Source organism: Solanum verrucosum, unplaced genomic scaffold (assembly GCF_900185275.1).
Source record: "Solanum verrucosum unplaced genomic scaffold, falcon-dt-bn FXZP01000183.1, whole genome shotgun sequence".
Classification (NCBI taxonomy): Eukaryota; Viridiplantae; Streptophyta; class Magnoliopsida; order Solanales; family Solanaceae; genus Solanum; species Solanum verrucosum.
In genome coordinates, this window is record NW_026020430.1 from 5,811,530 (window position 1) to 5,839,251 (window position 27,722).

Here is a 27,722-nt window from a genome sequence, read left to right on the forward strand (position 1 = left end):
GACATTCATATTTTTGTGGGACTGCATAAGTATACACCTCGAAGTGGGAGCCCCTAGCCCCTAAGTTGGTAATGCTTTATATATATCCATCTTCTTCGTTTTTTTTGTAAGAACTGACCAAAAACTTACAAAAATCTATTAAATACTTCATGAATTGTGATTTATTCAACATGAAAGTTCAATGAAAGTTGTTCTACGTCACGAGCTCATCAACGTGGTATAGTGTTCTTGTTGATTTTGGCTTCGTTTGTTGGCTGCAAAGAGATAGATTTTTCAGCCTTGTATTTTAAATATTTTGGTTGAGCTAATTTGAGGTAAGGTTTCACACCTCCTTTTCTTAGAATCTCATGCCTAAAGTTGAAAATCTATTTCTACGACCTAAGTGTGGTTTTGGTACATTTTCTTAAGGTTGTGAAGTTTGGATGATGTTAAACCTTTGAAGCAGTTTGTTCTTTTATATAAATAGACCTTTTTTTTAGAGGTAAGTTCACTCCAATCACATCCCTCACAATTTTGAATTTTTATATAGTTTTGCTGATTTTTGAGCCACGCATCAACATTCAAATGTCGTGGCTCCGGCTAACTTAGTTATTGAGTTGTTGTGAGCTGTGTTGATGGTATTAAAATTATGGAGGGATGGAATATTGGTGCGCCACTTTTAGGTGTTGCATATAAAGATTTTTTATTGAGCCACGTGAAGTGCACCTTGTTATATTACTTCAGGAGCTCGCCGCTCTTATGAGATGTTAATAACTTTTTATTGTTATTATTAGATGTTGGTTGTTTAGAGATTGCTTTATTGTTTGTTGAGTTAAAGTTGGTTGGTCGTAGTGACGACCTAACGCCTTATAAGTTGGTTATTGCTCGTTCTTGCAACCTTGTTGATTCCCGTACTGATTGCATTGTGATCATTCAGGATATCATGAGGCTTCTATTTGAAAGATTATGTTAAGACTATTATTTCTCTTGTGATCCTAATGGCCTAAGCTTGTACGACGATGTATTATCATTATTTAATTTGTAGCATTGTCTTATTTAGTTGGCTACGACCATATGCTATAATGCATATCGATCAAATACTTAGTGGCCTAGAAAAACATGTTATGATTCTATTTTGATTAATTAGGATTACTTGTAATTGTTGTGATGTTTTAATGTTTGGCTACTACCTATGAGCTTGTTTTGGCCTCAGTAAACACTGACACTGCAGGGTTCTTGAGCATATAAATTCATTTTTATACCGAGTCTACAGACTGGGTAGACCGTGCCTACGGATCGAGTAGGCTGTACATACGGGCAACATATATGTATTATACCACAGACCCTCGGATTTGCATTGACTCATGGCACATGAGCATTCATATAGTTTATATCAGATTATCATTAAGATCCAGGTAAGAAGGCTAATATGGGTATTTAACAATTGTTTGCGCTTGTTAAGACCTATAGTTATTGTGTGTTGTTTGTATCTATCGAGCTTATGGGGGCCAAGTCAAGTTATTGCTTGTTATATGCTTATATCTTTTTGTTAAATAGAGATAATGTATTGTAGTAGTGTTTCACTCCTGCCCTTTCCGTTTAATACTTATACTTCAATTTTAGCATTCATTTTACCTTAACGCTGGATATATTATTTTGTATTGACAACCTTTGCCTGGGAGCTCTACATTCATGCTTGCAAGTCCTGAGTAATGACTAGACAGACCTAACGAGTAACATAACTGCCTATCATTGGTTGACTCCTTTCTTTCAGGGGGTTGCCAGAGTTTTAGAGGTTTGCTTGTTTTGCTGTTTAAAGATTTTAGATAGGCCGGGGCCTTATCCCGTCCAAGTGTTATATTCGTAGAGGCTTGCAGACTAGTGTGCTTGGTTGTAGCCACATTATTGACCATGTTTAACTTGCTTTCTTGTTGCTTTATAATTGATAGTTGCTTGACATATTATTTAGATATGTACCTGTTTTCAACTTTTGTGTAAAGATCATAGTGGCTTTGACAACCCATACATCGTTTATGCTTTCCTAGATACCATGGTGACCTTAATGATCTAAACAAGTTTTTGTGCTAGTTGGTTATTGCTTTATATAAATTGTTGGGAATAACTATTTTTTTCTTTATAGAGATATTGTCAGGGACCTTGCCGGCTAGGGACTTATTTTTAAGTCGAGATATACTAGTTTATTTTCTTGACTGTGTGTGGCTGCCATGCACCATTATCAAGTGCCAATTGCACCCTCGAGGGTTTAGGAGGGTCGGCTCAGGCCTAAATTTTGGCATCAGGTGCCAAATGTGCCCTCGAGTTTGGGTGTGACATATAATCTATTTTTTTTCTCATTTACAAAGGGAAAGATGCTGGAGCATAGTTATCTTCAATTTTTCAAAGTCATATGAAGATTTTCAATAATGCTAAACTCAATTGACCAAAAAGTTCATGATGATATTTTTGGCGTATCTCAGAATAATAAATATGAAAGGGTGACTTGATTTTTGAGGAATTTATTAATTTTCTGACAAATTTTAATAGAAGGATGAAAATTATTAACTTTTAAATATTTAGAGTATAATTTCTGCCCTTTTAAAAAAAAATATGTACCAGTTTAAATTTGAGATATAATTTATGAATAATTTTGTAGAAAAGCTCTAAAGACTAGCTTGTATTTTATTTGCAATTGAGAGTATTGATGAACAAAACCAAGCCCATGAATCATGATGATGATGAGGTTGAGAGTTGACACGGCCTTTGCCCACCCGAAGCCTATAAAACCACCATTCACCCGAACTTGATGAACCCTCTTTGCCGCATCACTCCCCACCTTCTCCTATAAATAAATTCAGCATCCGGCGGAGCTTGATAACTGATACCCCGCAATCATTCACCTTCTCCCCTTTCTCTCTCATCCTCCCTTCTCTCTACACATCCATTTATCCATTTTCTGTAGTTCTCTTTGGATCTGATAGACGGGGAACATGGTCGAAACCAGACGAAGCTCCTCTTCTTCCAAACGACCTCTCTCTTCTCCTTCCTCTCCTCTCCCTAATGGCAAGCGCTCCAAGGTTCGGATATCTGTTGATGCATCTATACCACATGTTTGCATGTAGCTGCAAAGGAAAAAATAGTTTTTTTTTTTTTTTTGGGGTTGATTTATTTGATCGGCTTTGTAGGCTGTGGAGGCGTTGTCATCAACTAATGATACGTTAGGGGAGAAAACACAGGCTGCCGTGAATGAATCAGGACAGGAATCTGCTGAGCAAGAGGTTCGATCGGTTGATCTGGCTGGTGCTAGTGTTTTGAAGTCATCGGATGCTTCTCTGCCACTAAAATCACCGGAAAATCAAGTGCAAGGTGAGCCTTTGGTATCACCCATCACTCTAGGTGCGCTTTTATCCTTGCATGTTCTTTGACTTTATCAAAAGTCGGATCTTTTTGCATATTTTGTTTGGTTAATTGAGGCTTTTTGCACTTCTTCTAGGTCATTCAGTGATTGATGTGGAGAAGGTAAAGTTAAATGGGTCGACATTGAATAGGGGGAAGAAGCGGCAGCTGAAATCTAATGTTGGGGTTGCATGGGGAAAGCTTATTTCCCAGTGCTCTCAAGTAGGTTTCTCTTCTTACACTTTCTATGATAATCTTTGAGCCTTTTTCTGGGAAAAGTAGCATGAGAACGAGCAGTGAAGATAATTTTTTTGAAAATATGTAGCCTTTGGTCAAAATTTTGATACCAAAGTGATCTCTGCTTGCACTGACACAGCCACTCCCCCACCCTGGAACAAGGGAGGAAAAATTTAGAGAGGAAAAAGAATTTAAATACTTAATCTGTGCAGAAGATACTGACCATGCTATTAGAAATACAAAACATTTAAATTTGCATCCATTCCCGCTTTGCACCTGTGAGTTTGGATTTCATAGTTCTCAATTAAAAGTTGTGTTTTTTTAGTGTTTAATAATGTGAATTCAGTTACCCAGTATGTTATGTTTGTTTTCTTAAGAAAAGAACATGGAAAACTTATATCCAACATTGGTTGCATGCAACTGTAATAAGGTTTTTGCTTACATATCTCTCTACCAAGTTCCATAACTCTTTGTTACAATGAAATTAGACCAGAATAACCGCTCAATCACAATCTGTAGTGAAAAGGGACAGTACCCGGGGGAGTATATAAAGGTTTCTTCTTGAGTGCTGTGGTCTCTGGGCCAGTTTGCGCACGTTGACTAATTCTAGGGGTACCTGCAGCCTCCTACCAGCACAAGTGTTGGGTAACTCTGTCCACCAAAGCTTGGACAGATAGGAAGGACTCACCTAGACCTCATGATTCTCAACCCACTTCATTGACCACTAGGGCACACCCATAGGTGCATCTATAGTCGTCATTCTTTGACTCCGATGACGAAATCCCAATAATACATCAACTCAGCCTCAATGATACAACATATGCAATGGTTAATTACACCTTTGATTTAGGAGAAACTCTCGAACCAAACACAAGTGTGCTTATGTTGGAGCTATAATTGGTGATCTACTGGACGCCTGGACATATGTTTGTACACTAGTACCCTGAGAATTTTTATTTCATCAAAAAACAAACTATTACCCTGAGAATCTTTTGAGCAATTACCATTAAATAAACTGTTCCCATGATTAGGATGAGCTAGGTATTGCACTCATAAATTAGTCATCTTGCGCATGCCTCCATCAAATAGTGTGCACTCTGTAAACATTGTTTACCATGGTATTCTATGAAATTTATAGTAAAAGGAAAATCCGCCGACTTTAAAAATCGTGAGGGTTCAAGTCCCTCTATCCCTCTGAGGCTGCTCAATATACCTATGCAAGAGACGGGAGACGGACTTGGGATCTCCAGGGTGTTGCTCTCATGCCTTAACTGCCATCTCCCTGGGACTATAGAAAACCTTACAAAAAGAAATGATTTTCTACAAATGACCTTGCAAATGCACAAAAAAGAAATGAGGGATCAGAAACTATTTCTCAAGTACACAAAATCCTTCTCTATCCATTAAAAGCTCTCCTATTTTTCTCTTTCCACACTGTCCACATAAGTGCTAAGTGCTAGTGGAGCAACTTCCCACGCCTTGTGTCTTCTCCTCTGCCTTCTAAACGTCCAACTAAGCAATACTTATTTGATCGTGCCTTGTATCACTCATTGAAGAACAAACCAACATAGTATTTCCCACCACAATCAAGTCGGTATCCGACAATGTAGAAGAAGACAAATCACGTCTTCACCCGAGCTCTTAGACATGAAGTACCAATTAACACATGTAGTCCTCCTCTTTCTCAGGTTCTCAACCGTCAAAATCACCCCCCTCATAGCTATCAGTTGAAGAAACAAACCCTTCTTGGAACCCCAAAAAAGTGTGCTCCTCCATGCCCAACAGATTGTAGAACTTCGCAGAAAACACACCATTTTTCCATGCTCCCCGTTTCCATACCTCATTGAGTATAATATTTTCTTCCGACGAGTACGGACATTAATCCATTGAGAAAGAATTTTGTGAATAACGAAGTTTGTAGTGTAACCAACATTGACCTTTTGTTTGTGCGTACCTCGATTTGCAGGTTTTTACATGTTAACTTATGTCATTATATGGTGGTGTGTTCCTTAGCCTGTGCTTACATCATATAGACGCTGCACAAATCATTTTTATCTTTGCACCAAGGTCTATGTATAGAGAATTCCCTTTAATGATTAAACAAAGCTCTATAGAATATAGATAGTGGATTGCTTTATTATAAATAGAAACAGACCCCTACACCAAGATGGTGATTGGGAACAGGAACGGGCAGTCTGGAATCTGGAAAAGCCTTGGTACAAAAGATTCTAATTTTGAAGCAATCTAATGAAATCTATCATCTTATGTATTTCATGTACAGCCTGGAATTTCCACCGAAAATCTAGCAAATAAAGTCTATATTTCATCTCCTCTCCAGTGGTAGTTTTGCCTTCAATTTTTTAAGAATAAAATATTTTTTATATAGGAGGCCTATATGTTATTTTAGATAAGAAGTTCTGTAACCTTCACAAAAACATAAATATGTGAAGGGCGATGTTGTCATGTGTTATGGATGTTTGGATTTAAAATAAAATAAATTATCAAGAAAATGGTTGGGTGGTATTGGATACATGTTGAAGGATGTTGATATTGGACTAACGATGACTTAGATTTGGTGTCCATGCTTCCTATGTCTCAATTCAACTTAATTCCTGGGTACAACCGTAAAATTGGCCCCAATTCAATTGGTTGTGGTTAAAGGAAAGTGTTTGGTTTGATGAGTAATCTTGTTTGTGAGAAAATAATCCAAAAAGTTGTTTTTTTTTTATAACTGAGAAATCCGTCTGTGACCCTCCCTTTGGACCAATCACAGCCTTCTAAACTCGGTGGATAATGGGCCCCGCCCCTCTACCCTTCTCCACTTAAATACCAGGCTTCGCTTTGCATGGTGTGGGGATTGAATCTGCAACCTAAGCCACAAATCCTCCACCTTTTGCCACTTGTATTTTTGAGTTGTTTTTTAAAATTTTGGTTCAGAAGCCGTCTATTCTGCAAAACAATCCAACCATAAATTTTCTACCATTTTTTTTGAGAAACAAACCAGAGTACTTCCCAATACTGAGATTTGCCCATAGGAAACTAATATTCTTTCAAATAAATAAATAAAGTGGACATAAATGTAAACTGTTTCTTTTTACTTGCTTAATTGTTTACCTTCTATAATTAACTCACTAATTGACTTCCATTGGTTTTTGCAGAATCCTCACGTTGTCATGCATCGTCCCACATATTCTGTTGGTCAAGGTCGTCAATGTGACTTGTGGATAGGAGACCCTTCTGTTAGCAAATCTTTATGTAATCTGAAGCACATTGAGCAAGAGGTGAACTTAACATTTCTAGATGCTCTTTTGCTGTTGTTTGAAGTAGTATAACTTAATTTCCTTTCTCTCCCACTTGTGACGTAAACCCACATTATTCATTCTGTTTATGTTTCTATATGTCTAGAAAGGAGGTTTTATTACTCTACTTGAAATTACTGGCAAGAAAGGTGATGTGCAAGTCAATGGCAAGGTCTACCCAAAAAATTCTACTGTGCCTCTCAATGATGGTGATGAGATGGTTTTTGGCTTGTTGGGTGATCATGCTTATGTATCCTTTTCTCCGATATATTTTCTTCTGTTTTTAGAGATTTTATATACATGTAAAAGGTGTGCATTCCATATCAATGTTAGTACTGGAAGAATCAATGGTTTCCTTTACTTGCTCTTTTAGATATTCGAAAAAATCACCAACGACAACAAATCTTGTTTGCCACGGCAAGTCAGCATACTTGAGGCTCATAGTGGATCAGTCAAGGGATTACACATTGAGGCAAGGTCAGGGGACCCTTCCACAGTAGCGGTGGCGTCAACCCTCGCATCTTTGTCAAATTTTCAGAAAGAGTCTTCCCTTCTCCCGCCGTCATCTCAAAATGGTAAGGATGTGCAACAAAGTTCGGAAATGCCAAGACTACCAGCTGCAGATGGAGTGTCAGACAAACATGATTTAGATGCTGAAATGAAGGATGCTTCTAAGCATAGCAATTTGCCTGGTGTTTCACTGTGTGAGAAGACTGGTGTTATATCTCCTGACACTGGAAATGAGAACTTGAATCTTGATAATGGTGCACTTGATTCAGTCGATGCGGAGATAGGGAAGATCTCTGGGGTAGCTCAGGAATTGCGACCTCTCCTGCGAGTACTTGCCGGATCTTCTGAGTTCGATTTAAGTGGTAGCATTTCCAAAATTCTTGAAGAGCGGAGGGGAATACGGGAATTACTCAGAGATCTTGACCCGCCAATTTTGACATCAACCAGGCGCCAAGCTTTTAAAGATGCGTTACAACAAGGAGTACTTGATTCAAAAAGTATTGAGGTCTCGTTTGAAAATTTTCCGTATTATTTGAGGTGAGCACGTTGATCTCAAGCAATAAATAATCTCCTGTCATTCTTTTTGTTGTTTTCCAAATATTTGATGCACTTTTTGGTGCTTTTCCTTTTAAATGTTTCGGTAACTTCAAGTATTGTTATGAGGGTGACTGGAGTTGATCTTTTACCTGTCAGAAAAAGTATGAATGGAATTCTTCATGTTCCTAATAATAAGAAAAAGTATGAATGGAGTTCTGATTTTACTAATTCTGTATTATTATTTATCAGTTGGAGACTTGGAGTTGTGTTTATCATTTTTCTTTCCTAGTTATGATTGATATGCATATGAGTGTCTCTCTTTAGCATATGCATTTTCCTAGATAATATGTGCATGCTATTACTGTTTCCTCATGTTGCATCATAGGCAAACAAATAAAAAGAGAATCTAGGCTCAGTTTGTTTATCTTGCAATGTTTCTTTTTTTGAACTTCATTACACTTTAGACTAACTTTTTTTTTTATTCTTAACGTTCTTGTAAGTTGAACTTGGTGTAGTGTTCATCGTTGCTATAGAGCACTCGTATCTTCTATTAACTCCGTTACTTTGTGTTGCAGCCTGTAATTTTTCATTTTTGTATCCTGAACTTGCCTTTTGAGTTTTTCAGTAGTACCCGTGTCTTTTTTCTCTCTTTTTTTTTATGTTGCTGGTGTCTAGTGCTAGATGCAGGATGTTGTCCCAAATGTACTGTTGGAATTTATTTTATTGAGTTCTCTCTTTTTTCATGATCCATGACAGTGAAACCACGAAGAATGTTCTGATTTCTTCCACTTACGTTCATTTGAAGTGTCACAAATTCACAAAATATGCACCTGATCTCCCCACGTTGTGCCCTAGGATTTTGTTATCAGGTCCAGCAGGTAGTATTTGTATTTTGCATGTATTACAGTAATCACTATTTGATATGTTCAATTTAGTCAATAATATTATATTTTTGATCGCTGCTTGCTCACAGGTTCAGAAATCTATCAGGAGACATTGGCCAAGGCTCTTGCAAAATACTTTGGTGTCAGACTACTGATAGTTGATTCTCTTTTATTGCCTGGTGTAAGCCTTATATTTACCTAACTTGTATCGCTGTTTTTGTATGCTCTTTTTCATGAAACACAATAAATTTATTGAAAGCTGTAAGGGACATTTGCGCCAAGCTAATTGATCCTCACAAGAGAAAAGATAGGAATACAAATTAGTATCTATCTTGTAGGTCAGTTGATTGTGTTTATATAACATCGGCATTCCTATTGTTACACCCCCCTTGGTTCTAGCGTTCAACAGAATGTTGTGTCACCATAAATGCTTGTGGATGACTGTTACTTCTTATATATATTTCTACCATGTATAATTATTTTACTCTTATTTGATCATTGTAGAAATAACATGGTTTGTTACTGTTCCTTTTATACATCTTGATTAAAAAAATTTAGTGTTCCTTTTATACATCTTGATAAAAAAAATTAGTGTTCCTTTTATACATATATTTGTGCTGCTGATTTCAACAGAATACCCAAGTATAATCCCACAATTGGGGTTTGCGGGGGGTGATGCGTATGCAACCTTACCCCTACCTTGTGAAGTTAGAGAGATTGTTTTGGATTAGACCCTCAGCTCAAGGAAAGCATATAAAAAACAAGTGTCTATAGCAAATATAGTAGCGAAGAAACCATGCTGAAAACAATGGAAGAAGGAAACAACAAGTAATACTAAGATTGAAGAATAAGATAGTAAGAAAGTACTAATAACAACATTGGGAAGGAACCTAGACAACACTCAACTACCTATTAACCTTCAACCCCAATCCTCGTCCTCCATATCTTTCTATCTAGGGTCATGTCCTTGGTAAGCTGTAAGTGTGCCATGTCATAATCTAATCATCTCTCCCCAAGACTTCTTCGGTCATCCTCTACCTCTCCTAATACCCACTATAGCCACCCTCTCTTACCAGGGAATCTCTTCATCTTCTCTTCACATGCTCGAACCATCCCAATTTTACCTCCCTCATCTTATCCATCATGGAGGTCACTCCCACCTTATTCGGGATAACTTCATTCCTAATCCTATCTCACATGGTATATCCACACATCCATCCTGACATCCTCATTTCCGCTACTCTCAACTTCTGAACGTGCGAGTTCTTGACCTGCCAACACTCCTCCCCATACAATATAGCTGATCTGACCACCATGTTGTAAATCTTAACTTTAAGACTTGGTGGCACATGCTTATCACACAAGACATCGGATGTGAGCTTTCATTCATCCCGCACCAATACGATGTGTAACATCATCGTTAATCTCCCCATTTTCTTGGATTATTGATTCTTTCTTGGAGATTACTTGTGTATCAATCCTTACTTCCACATCTGCCACATGAGTTATGTCATTGAACTTGTACTCCAAATACTCCATTTTAGTCCTGCTCGACCTGAACCCTTTAGACTCCCGGGTTTGTCTCCAAACCTCCAAATTTGCTGCTGATTTCAAAATACATATATTTATACTGCTGCTTAAAACTAATGGTCGTCTGGCAGTTTTCTTGTTTCTTGATCTTACTAACTGGGGAATGTGCAGGATGGCTTAAAATCAGAAAATCCGCATATAACTATTTTGTTATGAAAACATTGCATGAGTTCATTGTCTCTACTATTTGAAAATTTTCTCATCCCCTACTAATTTGAGTTCATTGTTCAGGTTTTTCAAATGAATAAAGTTCTGATATCTTATGAATAATTTTTTCAACATGTATGATATCTTATTAATAATTGATCCTCCATTTATTACTTTTTCTAGCCTTAGAAGCCGATATAATATTGATGTTTTATGTGAATGGAAATAACTAAAAAGTCACAGTTAGTATAACTTGAAAGTCAATTTCACTTGAAGAATCTTTGCTTTTTTCACTTGTCCTGCAGTCGAACTAGTTGAGTATATATTGGGGTGTTAAGTGAAACTGAGAGGGTGGGCACTAAAATATGTATATTTTTTTCTGTTTGGAAGGCAGTTTCAATCACTGAATCCTGCAATTCATGGTTTTCTTGAACATCATGCAGGGGTCAATTGCCAAAGACATTGACTCTGTGAAGGAAAGTTCAAAGCCTGAGAGAGCAAGTGTCTTTGCTAAACGTGCTGCCCAAGTGGCTGCACTACACCTTAATAAGAAGCCAGCTTCAAGTGTTGAGGCTGATATAACTGTTGGTTCTACAGTAAGTTCTCAAGCTCAGCCTAAGCAGGAGGCATCTACTGCATCATCCAAAAACTACACTTTCAAGAAAGGTAATTGGGTGTGTTGGTGTTCACCGTGAGTGTGTATTTCGAAGATCACCCCCCCCCCCCTCTCCCCGTGTCTGTATGGTAGAGTTACCATCTTATGTTTGTTATATATATGTTGGATCATGAATCTCCAACTCTTCTTTCCTTTCAAAAGAACAAGAAAATAAAAGAGAATTGGGGTTGAAGTCTTTGATTTGTAGTTGTAGTTCTGTCTATCCTGAATGTGAGATTTCTAATTTGGACAGGTGACAGAGTGAAGTATGTTGGTCCGTTACAGTCAGGCTTTTCTCCCTTGCAAGCACCTTTGAGGTAATCCATTGAAAATTTGATTCCTAACACTTGTTCAATCGTCATGGAAAAAAGAACATTCATATCTATAATTAACTTTCTCCAAGTTCTAAAAGTAATACTGCTAATATCTAATAATTACTCCCTCCGTCCCATTTTATGTGAGGTAGTTTGACTCGGCACGGAGTTTAAGAAAGTAAGGAAGACTTTTAAAACATGTGGTCTAAAATGAATGATAGAAATTTGTGTGGCTGTAAATCATTTCATTAAGGGTAAAATAGACATTTTATAGTTAAATTGTTACTTAATATAGAAATGTGTCATCCTTTTTGGGACTGACTAAAAAGGAAAGTAAGTCACATAAATTGGGACATAGGGAGTAGTATTTTTGAATTTTTTTATTGATTAATAATGTCACGTGTTCTACCCTACTGCAGGCAAAAGCCTGGTATTTAAGTAGAGAAGGGTAAATGGGCGGGCACATGAGTTTCCAACCGTATGCCTTTGGACCTCGGGGATTTCTCGGTTAAAAGATAATAATTTTTGGAAGTTCATTTAAAATATTTATTTATCTTAGAAATCCTGAAAGTAATTTTGCATTACATTACAATATTGTCAAATACCTTAGGAATTTTAAGTGGAATTTTGTCTTAATATATGTTGTTACTATATAATTATTCAAACCTCTTAAAAAATAGTAAATCATTCAAAACCTTTTATATTTCCCGTCTGACTAGTTTGTTTTCTTTACAAATGTTAAAAGTAAGATTGACTATAGACTTTATTCTGAATGATTGAGTAACTCCGGACATAACATGGTCCTTCATGGAAGAAGTTGAAATAATTCATGACTTTATTTTATCATGTGTTTAAATTTTGAACTGTTATTTAACGCTATGGTCTTACTGTGTTGCCTAGATGCTATAGTTTTCAACTTCTAATGAACTTTGAGAAGATATTGCAAATTTGTATTCATTCAGATGTAGAGTAGAAAATATAATGTTATGATTTCAAATTGTTGAAAGTTTTACTATGTTTTTCAATCAAAGCAATCATATGGTATGGAATGGCTTGTATAAGGCAATTAGGAATTGCTTGTATAGGTTGACTTGTTCAGTAGAAGTCTTGTTATTCTTTATCAAGTAAAAGTGGATGTGTGTATTGTGATTTGACTCTTTTCTTTATTTTGCAAATCATGGCATGTACGTGATCACAGGGGTCCAACATATGGTTACAGGGGCAAAGTGGTTCTTGCATTTGAAGATAATGAGTCCTCTAAGATTGGGATCAGGTTTGATAGATCAATTCCAGAGGGCAATGATCTTGGTGGTCGCTGCGAGGAAGATCATGGGTTTTTTTGTGCTGGTAGTTTTCTGCTACACTTGTTCATTTTAAAGAGCTTCATCTTTGTGTTGACCATCATTGTGGAGTAAATAAGCATGTCTTCTTGCTGAAACTTGACCTTTTTTCTTGCACAGCTGACTTTCTACGCCTTGATAGCTCAAACAGTGATGATATTGATAAACTGGCCATTGATGAACTTTTTGAGGTAATTTTCATGTCAATATTGGTTTTCTCCTTTTGGAATGAGTTTTCCTTTAATCTACTCTATTTCATATTTGTAGGTTGCTTCAAAAGAAAGTAAAATTAGTGCATTAGTTTTATTTGTCAAAGACATTGAGAAGTCTATGGTGGGAAATCCTGAGGCCTATGCTGCTTTCAAGATTAAGCTTGAACATTTACCTGAGAATGTTATTGTCATAGCTTCCCATACCCAAACCGACAGCCGAAAGGAGAAAGTATGTGAGGGCATAGTTATCTTTTGTTTTCTGTTGGAATCCAATTCTGACTCGTAAAACTGACAGCATTTCATATATGCTTTCCAGTCACATACTGGTGGACTACTGTTTACAAAGTTCGGAAGTAACCAGACAGCATTGCTTGACCTTGCTTTTCCAGTATGTGAATCTGTTTATCTCTTTTATTTGTCCTTTTTTCTTTCTAATGCAAGGAGGTGTCTGGCTTATAGTAATAAAATATATGCTTTCCCTTCATATTAAAGGTTCCTGCTAGGTGATGTCTGTTAACTTTCCCCTTTTCTATCTCATGTCTTCTTCTATCTTGTTGAATGGTGGTGGAGAGCTGGGTTGTAATTGGGGAGGCCTTAAGATGACATCTATGTACTCTGAAGATGCATTGCACTATTTTAACTTGGGTTGCCTTTGCTATGTTGTTTTTGAGAAAAAGTGAACTAACAAGCTCCAAACTCCATTGATGGAGCTTCTAATCGTCTAAGAACAATGAAGATGAAATATTGGGTTCGCTGCAATCTGCATAGCAGACTTACTGTCACTTAGAATAGAAACAGGTGATTTGAGAATGACTTCCAACTCTTTGAATAAACCAAGTAACCATGTAACTTCAGCTACGCCTGATGCCATACTTCTGTATTCTGCCTCAGCAGAACTTCTTGACACAGTGTGTTGTTTTTTCGACTTCCAAGAAATCATAGACTCTCCAAATTGATTATGTACCCTGTAACTGACCTCCTTGTGTTAGGGCAGGCTGCCCAATCTGAATCACACCAACATGTTAGTTCATCTGCAGCTTTAGCTTGAAACCATACTCCTTGTCCTACTGTACCTTTAAGATATCTAACCACTCTGGTTGCAGCCTCATAGTGAGATTGTTTAGGGGCCTGCATGAATTGACTGAGGGTTTGAACTGCATAGCAAATTTCAGGTCTGGTAATAGTAGCATACATAAGTTTGCCCACAAGCCTTTGGTAAGAACTAATGTCATCGAGTGGTTCATCTGCACTAAGCCCAGTGGCTTGATCATACTCTAAAGTGGTTAATCTCAGGTTAGATTCCAAGGGAGTGGATGCTGGCTTAGCACCACTGAGGCCCATATCAGATATTAGTTCTAGGAGATACTTTCTCTGATTTAGAATAACTCCAGACTTGGATCTCAACACTTCAATCTCCAAAAAAAACTTAAGGTCACCTAAATCCTTTAATCTGAATTGTTTGTGCAATACTTGTTTAGTTTCAGCAATCATGGCTTCATTATCTCCTGTAATAAGTAAATCATCCACATAGACTAAAATAATGACTATCCCCTCTTTTCTTTTCAAAGTGAACATAGAATAATCATGGACACTTTGAAAGAAACCAGCCTCCAACAGGGCAGTGGAGAGTTTAATATTCCATTGCCTTGATGCCTGCTTGAGACCATACAAGGACTTAAGAAGTTTGCATACTTTCTGCTTCCCTGTCTGTTTATAACCCTCTGGTATCTTCATATACACCTCTTCATACAAGTCACCCTGTAAGAAAGCATTGTAAACATCCATTTGGTATAAAAACCATCCTCTAGATACTGCTAAGGCAATAACACACCTTACAGTAACCATCCACTGGGGAAAAAGTCTCATGATAATCAATGCCTTCTTGTTGACTATAACCCTTGGCTACTAGCCTGGCCTTGAACCTTTCCACATCACCATTAGCTTGATACTTAATCTTATACACCCACTTAGAACCAATCACATTCTTTCCAGGTGGTAGATCAACAACTTCCCAAGTATGATTTTCTTCAAGGGCCTGGATCTCCTGTTTCATAGCCTGCACCCAATTATCATCCTCAGCTGCCTCCTTAAAATTTCTAGGTTCTATTAAGTTGGAAAATTTTGCCAGATAACTTTGATATGTAGATGATGTATTCTCATAAGAAAGGCTATTGGCAATGGGGTAAAGACTAGGCTGTTTCCTAGAAGGTGCTATGTAGTCCTTCATCCAAACAGGTTGCTTAGTAGTTCTGGAGGTGTGTCTGACAGGAGGTGAAATAATGGGAGAACTATCAGCATGAGGAGTGAGATCAGGAGAAGAACTTTCAGGTGTAGTAATATGGATTGCAGCAGGAGTAATAACAACAGTGTCAACACGATTATCAACCGGCAGCAATTCAGTGTCACATTCATCAGCACATTCTTCAAACAAGACAGAATCAGGTATCATGGTAGTTGATTGATGAACTACTTCATTTGAATGATGAGCAAAAGGGAAAATATGTTCTTTAAAGACTACATCCCTACTCACAAAAAAGGACTTGGTAGTGAAATCCATTAACAAATAACCCTTCTGAGTCTCAGAATACCCCATCAGGACTGCTGGCTTTGCTCTTTCTGCAAACTTATCTCCTTTTGGTATAGATGAAGCATAACATAGACAACCAATGATTCTCAAATGAATTAAGGATGGAGGTTTAGAGTGCAACACTTCATAAGGAGTTTTTCCATCCACAGCTACATAAGGCAATCTATTTAGCAAATATACAGCTGCAACCACACATTTTCCCCAGTACTTGATGGGTATTTTGGACTCGAATCTGATTGCTCTAGCTACATTAAGTATATGTCTATGTTTTCTTTCAACTATTCCATTTTGTTGGGTGTGTGCACACAACTTCTCTGATGTATTATGCCTAGATCTTTGAACAAAATTGAGCATTGAGAATTAAAAAATTCTGTACCATTGTCAGATCTGATAATCTTAACATGAGCATTAAACTGAGTTTTTATCATTATCAGAAAGTTCTAAGGTAGAGGTGATAGCAGCCATTCAGAACTTCCATAGTCAAGGCTATTTTGAAAAAAGTTTCAATGCTACATTTATAGCCTTGATCCCAAAAAAGATGGGGGCAACAAAATTGAAGGACTTCAGGCCCATCAGCCTGATTAGCAGTGTCTACAAGATCATATCCAAGGTCCTAGCAGAAAGACTCAAGAAAGTGATGTCTAAGCTGGTGGATACACATCAATTGGCATTCATTAAGGGCAGGCAAATCATGGATGCCATACTTATAGCCAATGAATGTGTAGATGTGAGGAAAATAACTAAAATTCCTGGGATTCTATGTAAGTTGGACATAGAAAAGGCCTATGATCACCTCAACTGGGACTTTATGTGGTACACACTAGAGAGGATAGGCTTTGGAAATAGGTGGATAAATTGGTTGAAGTATTGTGTGAGAACAGTCAAATTCTCAGTTCTAATAAATGGTTCCCCATCTGGTTTCTTTCCCTCTGAAAGAGGATTAAGGCAAGGGGATCCCCTCTCCCCCTTCCTTTTTATCCTAGCTATGGGAGGACTAAGTGACATGTTGAAAACAGCACAATCAGAGGTTTCTGGACGAATGATAGTGACCCAAGGGGTTTATCTATCTCCCATTTGCAGTACGCAGATGACACCCTAGTGTTTTGTGGTACAGAGGAAGATCAACTAAAGCATCTAAGAATCATATTTATATTGTTTGAAGCTGTTTCTGGACTTCATATAAACTGGAGTAAAAGTTTTGTTTACCCAGTGAATGAAGTCCCAGAAATCAACAGATTGGCTGGCATCTTAGGAGGTAAAGTGGGAGAAATGCCTACCACTTACCTGGGGATGCCTCTAGGTGCAAACAGTAAATCAAAGAACATATGGAATGCAATGGTGGAGAAGTGTGAAAAAAAGCTGGTAAATTGGAGAAGTCAATACCTATCCTTGGGTGGAAGATTGACACTAATTAATAGTGTGCTTGATGCTATGCCAACCTACATGATGTCTTTATTCCCTATGCCAGAGAGTGTTTTAAAGAAGTTAGAATCCATCAGGAGAAACTTTTTATGGCAAGGAAACAGAGAGGGGGGGAAGAAATATCACTTGGTGAAATGGGAAGTGGTGATAAACAACAAAAAAGAAGGGGGGATGGGCATAAAGAATCTCAAAGTCCAAAACCAGAGTCTCCTTTTGAAGTGGTTGTGGAGGTTTGCTTCTGTAGAACAAGGTCGGTAGAAAGATGTTATAATCCCCAGATATGCAATGGAGGACTCTTGGACTACAAAGGAAGTTAGAAGCCCTTATGGGGTTGGTTTATGGAGAACAATCAGAAATTTGTGGCCTAAAATATGGAGAAATTCAAAAATTGATATAGGAAATGGAAGGAAGACATTCTTCTGAAATGATGTGTGGGTTGGACAACACTCTCTGAAACAGTTGCATCCTGAGATTTATAATCTGAACCAACAAAAGGAAGCAACAGTAGCAGAAGTCAAAGACAAACCAAGGATGGAACCTATCTTTTAGGAGAATGTTGAATGACTGGGAAATAGACAAATTAGAAGATTTTTACAAGTCTTTGGAGCAGGCAAGTAACCTTGACGCAAAGGAGGACAGTTTACAATGGTTGAGGGCCAACAATGGGAAGTTCACAATAAAATCAGCTTATAGACATTTTGACAGGCCAGCTGAAATGTTGTTACCATGGCCTTGGAAGATGATATGGAAAATTAATGTACCTCACAAGGTGGCTTGTTTCACCTGGTTGGTAGCTAGAGAAGCAGTACTAACTCAGGACAATCTAATGAAAATGGGAAGATAGTTATGCTCCAGGTGCTTTTTTTGTGAAATAGAAGCAGAGACAACAAACCATCTCTTCCTCCATTGCAGAGTGACACAGAAATTGTGGCAGGTCTTTTTAAATTTGAGGGGAATCAGCTGGTCCATGCCAAGACACACCTCAGATTTTCTAGCATGCTGGAATAGAGATACATCAGGTCACAAGGAGAGATGGAAGATTGTCCTTGCTTGCATCTGGTGGACAATTTGGAAGGAAAGGAACCAGAGATGCTTCGAAAACAAGAGCATCCCTTTCCAGAGTTTGAAGTTGAACCGTCTTATAACCCCGTTATTTTTGGTGTAATCATGTCCTCCCCAAAGAGATGGAGGCTATTACTCACTTTTTAGATAGTTTAGGAGGGGTATAAACGATAGATCTTTTGCTTACTGTATACTCCTGTTGTAATTACTACTGAAATACACCATTGGTGTATTGTTGTCTATAAAATGTTAACTTTCTCAAAAAAATTGCCACAACTGTTTGATTTAAGCTGTAACAAATGAATCCATGTATACCTACTACAATCATCCACCACAGTAAGAAAATATTGTTTCTTATCAAAGGTAGGAACCTTATAATGTCCCCACAAATCCATATGCACAATATCAAAAGGCAAACTAGCTTTAGAAGAACTGATAGGAAAAGACAATCGAGTCTGTTTGGCTAGAGGACACACTGAACAATTTTGCAGCAACTCACTATCACTATCATTTCTCAAGAGATTCAAATGCTTCATGACCTGAACAGAGGGATGTCCAAGTCGTTTATGCTATAGATTGCAATCTTGAATGGGTAGTGTAGCTGCTAACTTTTGTGCACCAGGAATTGATTTATACTTCTGATTAAGTCCATTCTCCTTTCTGTAGATGTATAGACCACCATCTTCTTTACCAATCCCCTTCACCCTGCCACTGTGAAGGTCCTGAAATACACAGAAATCAGGATAAAAGAAACAAAACACGATAATTCCTTGGCGAGTTTGGACACTGATAGCAGATTAAACCTGAATTTTGGTACATACAACACATTCTGTACTACTACATTTTCAAATACAGGAGCATTCCCAATATGTGAAATGGGAACTGAGGTTCCTGTAGGCAAGTTCACCTTATCACCTCTTGTTATGTTAACATCATTACTCTTTGTCATTAGATGTCTATTAGCTGCTACATGATGAGTGACACCTGAATCCACTATCCAATCATTTGAAAAAATGCTAGACATTAAGCATGTAGCATTACCTGTAAGTCTCATGTGTATCCTTATGAAGCAGCCCTAAGATCTGATGGTATTCATCATCAGTGAACCCATGTCCTTTTGTCATAACAGCATTATTCACAGCATGACTGGATGAAGCAGTTTGATCTGGTTCATTAAACTTCCCTGATACATTGTTTGCTGAATGAAATGGTTGAGGTCCACTGTAACCAGGCTGACCTCCATTTGTGCCATAATTTTGTGTCCTTCCTCCTCTATTTCCATAGTCATTTCTCTTCTTGTGTTTCCAGTCACTAGGATAACCAATCAGCTTGTAGCAATTTTCCTTTGTATGACCAGTAAAATGACAGTAATCGCATTGTACTTTCCTTCCTCTAAAAGGTTGATTATTCTGATTATAAGTCGAATTTCTACTAGATTGCATAATCACAGGATCAGGACTTTCAGTGCATTAACTAAGCAAGCAGAGTGTTGGATTTCATCCTCAATTACCATAGCATAAGCCTGATTGATAGTTGGAAACTTTTTAACAGAATTTGTCGACGAGCCTGATCGTATGAGTCATTCAAACCACTCAAAAACTGTATCAATCTCAACTGATATAAATGGTCTACATAATCCTTGGATCTAGCACACTCACAGCTCGGAGAAGGAACTACAGCATCATATTCACTCCAGAGGTTTTTCAATTTGCTAAAATAAGTAGAGATAGAATCAGTACCTTGCGATAGAGTAGTAATTTCCCGATGCAATTGATAAATCCTGACTCTATTAACCTTGTCAAAGCGTTCCTTCAAATCCTCCCAAACTTTATGAGCACTCGTAGCATAGACTATGCCGCCAAGAAGATCTTCAGCTACTGTGTTCATCAGCCATGATAGAACAATAGCATTGCAGGTTTCCCACTGTTCCTGCCATTCGTCTTTGCACGATTCCTTTGAACACTACCTGTTACAAATCCAAATTTCCTTTTTCCTAGAAGAGCGATCCTCATTGACCTGCTCCATATTCCGTAATTATCAGATCCTGTGAGCTTGATGGGGATGATAACTGCCCCTGATGTATCAGAAGGTCCTATGTACAAAGGATGATTATAATCGATCTTTGTAGTTGCCATGTCAAATAGCAATTCTCAGCAAATGAAACTCTAGCACAGCCTACGTCGCTGGCTCTGATACCATGAGAAAAAGTGAACTAACAAGCTCCAAACTCCATTGATGGAGCTTCTAATCGTCTAAGAACAATGAAGATGAAACAGAGAAAAATGAAACTGATATTATTGAAGTTCAATCTGATCTGTACATGATCACCTCTTATATATAGAGGTGTGTGATAAATCCAAGTAGAAACACAGGAACCTTCTATAGCCTTCTACACGTGCTAACCACTATTGTAACCTCCTTACAGAATGCAACTAACTGCTTCCGTGTACTAACTAATTAGTCTACATGAAATTTAACAGTTTTCTTGTGCAACACTCTGTAAATCAAGACTATTTACACTAATGTTTTTGACTTACAGTACAAAACCTGTTTTTCCATCATATGATCTAGTTAGGACTTAGGAGTTATGGATACCGGGTCTCTTATTTTATTAGAATTGTCATCTCCTTGAAGCTTCATGGCTATTTACTTAATTATGGATTGCATTCTAGAAACATGTTCACTTGTAAAAGAACTGACGGCCATGCATTGCGATGTCTCTGCTTTTCTAGGATAATTTTGGTAGGTTGCATGATAGAAGCAAAGAAACTCCTAAAACGATGAAGCAGCTCACCCGTCTTTTCCCCAACAAAGTTACCATACAACTACCTCAGGTAAAATCTTAGTTCTTGCATACTCTTGCCAACTGCTAATACTGTTATAGAAGCATTTAATATGTGTCTTATTGTGGCAGGATGAAGCATTATTATCTGACTGGAAACAACAGCTGGAACGGGATATCGGAACTTTGAAATCTCAGTCAAACATTGCCAGCATTCGCAATGTGAGAGCTCCTTTCGCCCCATCTTAAGGCACCTTTCTTTGCCGAGGGCAAATACCTTTTTTGTCTTCTCCTTTCATTGCTTTTGGGCTGTATATTATCTAGGACTATTCATGGATGATTTCTCCCCTATATTCAAATTTTACGGGGTGTTCTCTGAAGTTCTAATGGACACTGTAATTAGTAGAACCATGTAACATTTCTCTAGCATGCCGCATACCCAATTTTCATTTTCTTGCTGTTTTCTTCTGTACATCACCTCAATCCACCTTCTTATAGGCTTATCTCTTTTTCAAAAGAGTGTAGGTTAGTTGTTAAATGTTTTCATCTTTCTATCTGTTGGACATTCACTTAAAAAGGAGATGTGTATTTTAGTGATTTTATATTTGTATCCTCAATTGACCGAATTATTCTAACTTTTTGCGTCTTCAGGTTTTGAATCGTATAGGAATTGATTGCTCCGACCTCGAAACTTTATGCATAAAAGATCAAGCATTAACAAGTGAGAGTATGTATTCCTTGAAGTTGGGATTTTTATGTTTGAAAACATGGTAATAATATGTTCTCATTGTGTGTGATAGGTGTGGAAAAGATAGTAGGCTGGGCCTTGGGCCATCACTTTATGCACAAATCTGAATCGCCAGTAAAAGAGGCCAAGCTGGTTATCTCCAGTGCAAGGTCATATTAAATTTTACTGTCTAATTCATGATGTTGGAAGATGTGCACTATTTAGTCATCTTGTTTTCCACTTTGGGTCACTGAAGGGATCTTCGTAGTTTTTTGGGGGTTGGCAAAAGGAGGCATAACACTGATGTGTCTTTTACTTGATCTGACAGCATTTCTTATGGTGTCAATATTTTCCAAGGGATCCACAATGAAACTAAGAGTCTAAAAATATCTCTTAAGGTGAAGTATCTATTTTTGGCAAACTTAATTTTGTCAGAAGGTTGCCATTTGTTCTGAACTTCTTGAAGCAAAATACTGATGTTTGAGTTTTCAGGATGTGGTTACTGAGAATGACTTTGAAAAGAGACTACTTGCGGACGTAATTCCGCCTAGCGATATTGGTGTTACTTTTGGTGACATTGGAGCACTGGAAAATGTCAAGGATACTTTGAAAGAATTGGTGATGCTGCCACTTCAAAGACCTGAATTGTTTTGTAAAGGACAGCTGACCAAGGTGAAAAGATTTTCTTCTTGAAATCTACATGGATCTATATTTTTCATTGGAATTCTTCATTCTTTGTCTTGACATAGGGAGTAGGGTTTGTTGCAACTTTTTCATCATTTATGCACTTCTATTTCTGAAGAAGCTATCATCTACAGCCTTGCAAGGGAATACTGCTTTTTGGCCCCCCTGGTACTGGTAAAACAATGCTTGCAAAAGCTGTTGCAACCGAGGCTGGTGCAAACTTTATTAATATATCAATGTCAAGCATTACTTCAAAGGTACCACCTATGTTTTGTTTGTATTCCCATTTTGTCTTTTAAAGCCCTCGCTTTAATGGCTTACAACTTGTTCTTGATTGTAGTGGTTCGGTGAAGGAGAGAAGTATGTCAAAGCAGTCTTCTCATTAGCTAGTAAAATAGCGCCTAGTGTTGTTTTTGTTGACGAGGTTGGTAAAATATACTTAATATTTATTATCTCGAACTTGTTATATTGATGTTATAGTTAAAGTATCTCTCACATATTTTGCCTTTTGTGTATAAGTGGGCACTCCTCTTTTAAGTTGATCATGCTGTTCTTTAGCTTATATGTTGTGTAAATGTAAATGCCATCCTCTTTACTGCAAATCATCTACATCTTCTGTTTAATGGAAAAGGTTATTGTGTTTACCCTCCTCTTTCTTCCATTTCGCTGGTCTATTAGGTGGATAGCATGCTAGGAAGACGAGAAAATCCTGGTGAGCATGAAGCAATGCGGAAAATGAAGAATGAATTCATGGTGAATTGGGATGGCTTGCGTACAAAGGACAAGGAGCGAGTTCTTGTACTTGCTGCAACTAATAGACCATTCGACCTTGATGAAGCAGTTATTAGGAGACTTCCACGGAGGCAAGTAATAATCGTTCAGTGAATCGTTTTAGCTGATTAATCCGCAAATAGAAGGGCTAAAAAAAAGAGAAAATTTATGTTTTACTAGTTTATGTTGAGTCATAATGTTTAGTGCTCTCCATTGATGCAGGTTGATGGTAAACTTGCCAGATGCTCCGAACAGGGAGAAAATTTTGAGAGTGATATTGGCCAAGGAAGAGTTAACGCCAAATGTTGATCTGGAAGCTATCGCAAATATGACTGAAGGGTATTCCGGAAGTGATTTAAAGGTCTGGTAGATGATCCTGTTGTTCTATATTAACTGACTTTCTAATGTGTTAGAAGTTTTAACACCCCAATGACTCCCCCCCCCGCGTTACATTTTCTATGATATCACAATTCATGCTATCAACTCTTAAATTTCCATCCACAGAATTTATGTGTCACAGCTGCTCATTGCCCAATTAGAGAAATATTGGAGAAAGAGAAAAAGGTCAGTTGACTGAGTTCACTCTAGTGGCTTTCTATAATTCTGGTAACCTTCCAACACATGGTTGAATTGGTGACTTTGATCGACATGTAAACGTGCTCTTCTAACTTCTCTCCACTAGCTATTTTCAGGAGTCCTTCGGAAATTATTAATTATCATCTTGTCTTACATACTGCCAATGCTAGTCAAGTAACTGGAATGTAATTTAACTTGTATGATATCAGGAAAAAGCATTGGCAGTTGCAGAGAGCAGGCCAGTCCCTGCATTGCATAGTAGTGTGGACGTTCGCCCCCTTAACAAGGATGATTTTAAATATGCACATGAACAGGTGTGTTGGCTTTTCTGATTATTAACATGATACTTTATGCTTTCTTCATACTGTCTTAAACCATCTTGTTTGAAATAGTCAATGCTTTTTTCCTGACAAGAATAATTAACTAACGAGTAAATTGTTTTCTCTCAACTTTTCTCATATATCCTATTGTAGCCTTTTGCCAATTGTCAATGTCTTATAGATATTATTAGGAAAAACTACATAATTAAGTGAACATAGCTACTATATATACACAACCTAGTGATACTTTCAAAAAATTAGTTAACATAACTATACCTAGGGTTTTATAGCAAATCTCTCCTCTCACGTTCGCCTCCTCGCTCTCTCTCTCTCTCTACAATTTATTGTGTGAATCTTTCTTCTTCTCCCTCTCTGTTTGTTATATTAATACGAAATCCCATTATAGTTCTACCTGATTTTTTTTATCTATACATGTGGTTCTTGGTCTTCAATATTTTCTGGGTGGCTGCTGGCTGTTGATTCATTTTCTTATTGGATTAATGCCGATATATCGAAATTTTCCACTCTGGGTTCTTGTTTGTTGTTCAATCATTGAATCTTCTCTTCTTCTTAGATTGATAAACTGATACACCTATTATCAAACTGTATCTTCTTCGATTGATACAACCAATTGTATCCATGTATAAAAAAAAACTGTATCTGTATGATGTGTATTGAAAAAAAAAACTGATATGACTATTCTCAGAATAAACTGTATCTGTGTATTTGTGTGTGAGATTGGAGGAGAGTGGAGAGAGGCGAGTGAGATTGGGAGAGAGAGGAGATTGTGTATCTGTGTATCTCAATTGATATCTCAATTTCAATTGAGATATAGGTTGTATCGCTCTCTATCTCTCTCATTCTTGCTCGCCTCTCTCCTCTCTAAAATTGTTGCTATGAATTGTTACTAGGCAAACTATAGCTACTATTCATAAATATGGTCCAAACTATAGCTATTTATGATTATTAAGTGCCAGATGGTTTTATAATATATAATTGTTGGCGAACCCTGGCAAAGGTTGAGGGACTTGTGACTTATGTCACAGGTTCAAACCTTGCGCCATTTGAGCCAAGCTTGGTATTTAGTGGAGTAGGGTAGAGGGGTGAGTCCATCATCCTTGATTTTAGGAGGCTGCGGTTTGTCCCAAGGGTAGGCCCTTGAAGGATTTCTGGGTCATACATTTTTTTTGTTGGTGAGGGCCTGAGGGGTGCAGATTGATAGTCATGTGTCAAATCTTGTCTGTCACAAGTCAGTGTATGCTGCCGATGAAGTAGTTTGAGATGTACTTTTTGTGACTGAACAGAAATTTTGGAGATCACTATTGATGAAATAGCTTGTTTCAAACTGGTGACTTGTATGTAAAAGTTGAAAAAATAAAAAAATCAGTAGCTTCTCAAATTGATACATCTGTTGTTTCCTAGTCATCTTCTTTTCTCTCCAAACATAAGCAGAGTATGACAAATCTAGCTAATGATGTCTAGCACACTTCATCCTAAGACCATATAAGGAGATAACACTTATTTCTCAACCAACGATGTGGGACACTCTTAACATTCCCGCACACCCAGGGCTGAACTTGCTCAACATGATAGCCTAACACTAGGAAACTCAACACTAGAGATGCGTCTAGCTTGTCCCCATGTTAAGAAAATGGATCTAGGCCTAAGTCATCTACAAAAGTTAGCTCATGAATTGAGGATTTGCCCAAAACCTTGGAGAAAAACAAGAGCTATTCTTCCAATCAATGTTGGATCATTTTCTAACAGTATGGGACTTCGACTCAGATTTATAATGCAGGTGAGTTTTAGTTGAATGTTCAATTATTTTGGCACCTTAACATCTTTGTGATAATCCAGGAGGCACTGATAATAAGAATGCACAGAGATCATATTAGTGGGTCGAAAAGTTAGGTTCATGCTGCTCATGTACCAGTTGGTAGACGAATGTTCTTAGTGCGATGCCTCGTCTAGGCCAGTCTAAAGCCATCACTTCTATAAAACTAAGCTCCTACGCTTTATCCTCATAGTTGTTGTGCTTGAATGCTACATTGTTGATGACCTCTCCTCCCACTGAAGATATCTTCATATCTGGATAATGATGAAATGGCATGTATCCTCTATTTTGATTTTGTTTTTAATGACTGCTATGATGTGGAAATTTCCATTTGTCTTCCTTGGCATTGGCCTATCCCTCTACTATCTTCTGCATTCTAAATGTTCATGAAGTTTCCTCAGCTTTTATATAGGTATCTTGTTGTAAACTAGTCAATTTTGTTTACCTCATGGGATTGTTCCTACAACCTATGTTGCTTGGACTCTTCAAAAATGTTGATGGGTGCGTGTCGGATCCTCCAAAAAGTAGTGCATTTTTGGAGGATCCGACTCTGGTGCGGCAACAATTTTGGAAAGTCCGAGCAACTTAGCCTACAGCTTGGGCTCTGCCTCTGTAGTTTAATTAAAAAAGCACGATTATCTGATCATATGGCCGCCTCCTGCACAGTGGTAAAACGTTTTAAGGGTTTATTTATTATCCTCAACCATAAATATCAGTATTTTTCGCTTTCCACGCTCTTCACTTCCATTAGATGCCCAGCCACATGGTTTGTTGTTACAATTTAGCTTTGTTTGGAAGATTAATGGTTGTGTATCAAATGGTGGGAATGAAACTGTAACTATTAGTAGCTCGTCTGTTTTAAGCTTTATCAGACCATTGAGTAGCATGCATTTATGAAGGAGAGCTTCATGCATTGTTGCATGTTAAAAATGCAGGTATGTGCTAGTGTATCTTCAGAATCGGCAAACATGAACGAGTTACTCCAGTGGAATGAATTGTATGGAGAAGGTGGATCAAGGAAGAAGAAATCTCTGAGCTACTTCATGTAGAGACATGTGAACTGTATAGTGTTGCTTTATTTATTTACCCAAGTTGGTAGCGACGGGTCCTGCATGCATGGAAAAAATCCATTTCAGGTTCCCTGGAGTCCAAGCCCCCCACCCCGGAAAACTGTGTATCATAGTTAGTTATAGTTATTTATCTCCGCAAGTGCAGGTTATGAAATATCTATCCGAAGCTTGTCTTCCAATTTTCACCTTATTAGATCTCCTCACCTCTGTATATACAATTTGATTTATTTAATAAATAAACATCCCCATGCTCTTTTTTCTTTTCCATTATTGTTATTATTATTATTATTATTATTATTATAAAGATTCCTCTAGTGAAGTTTGTTCCACCGTAGCATTGCGAATATCGGGCTAACTTACTTTTATATAGTATTTACAAATGAGCTCTCGAGTCTCAGGCCTGCCCATTTAAGTTTGGGTTTTATAATTCAGCTGTCAAATTTTACACCAAACTAATTCCACAATAAGAGTTGTTGGTATTTTCATACAAACCATCTATCATATGTTTAGTTTAAATGTTTAATCATTAATTTTGTGAGCCAGAAAGCACAAAAAGACTCTTGATTACCTTTTCTAACCTAAAATAAGTGTTTGTGAACAAATAAATACAACTTGGACATAAAGGTAATTGATTGATGGGAAAAAGGACGAATTTACCCCCGAACTTTGATAAATGGTACGTTTATGCCCTTTGTTATACTTTGGGTCCATCTCAGCCCCTGCCGTCCAATTATCGGTACACACATGCCCCTCTCACTAACGGCCCTCTCATCCTATACACGTGTTTTAA

The 27,722-nt window shown here is 37.6% G+C and overlaps 1 protein-coding gene across 2 annotated transcripts; it reads left to right on the top strand.

Moving 5' to 3' along the window:
* The first annotated feature begins 2,760 nt into the window (after positions 1–2,760).
* LOC125807310 (uncharacterized) lies at positions 2,761–27,199 on the top strand. 2 transcript variants are annotated; one of them, XM_049487006.1, is made up of 27 exons: positions 2,761–3,053; positions 3,162–3,372; positions 3,470–3,594; positions 6,768–6,890; positions 7,015–7,158; positions 7,282–7,955; positions 8,712–8,833; positions 8,929–9,020; positions 11,020–11,242; positions 11,485–11,548; positions 12,744–12,892; positions 13,006–13,076; positions 13,153–13,326; positions 13,414–13,485; positions 20,901–21,002; positions 21,083–21,172; positions 21,602–21,671; positions 21,751–21,847; positions 22,006–22,075; positions 22,170–22,349; positions 22,496–22,618; positions 22,702–22,785; positions 23,040–23,224; positions 23,355–23,493; positions 23,637–23,696; positions 23,918–24,022; positions 26,798–27,199. In XM_049487006.1, the coding sequence occupies exons 1-27, from the start codon at positions 2,967–2,969 to the stop codon at positions 26,909–26,911; spliced, it is 3,750 nt and encodes a 1,249-aa protein (XP_049342963.1). In that variant the 5' UTR covers positions 2,761–2,966; the 3' UTR covers positions 26,912–27,199. The 2 variants fall into 2 exon arrangements, with proteins under 2 accessions (XP_049342963.1, XP_049342961.1); XM_049487004.1 differs by having other exon boundaries at positions 2,762–3,053; positions 21,602–21,677.
* Positions 27,200–27,722: the final 523 nt, after the last annotated feature.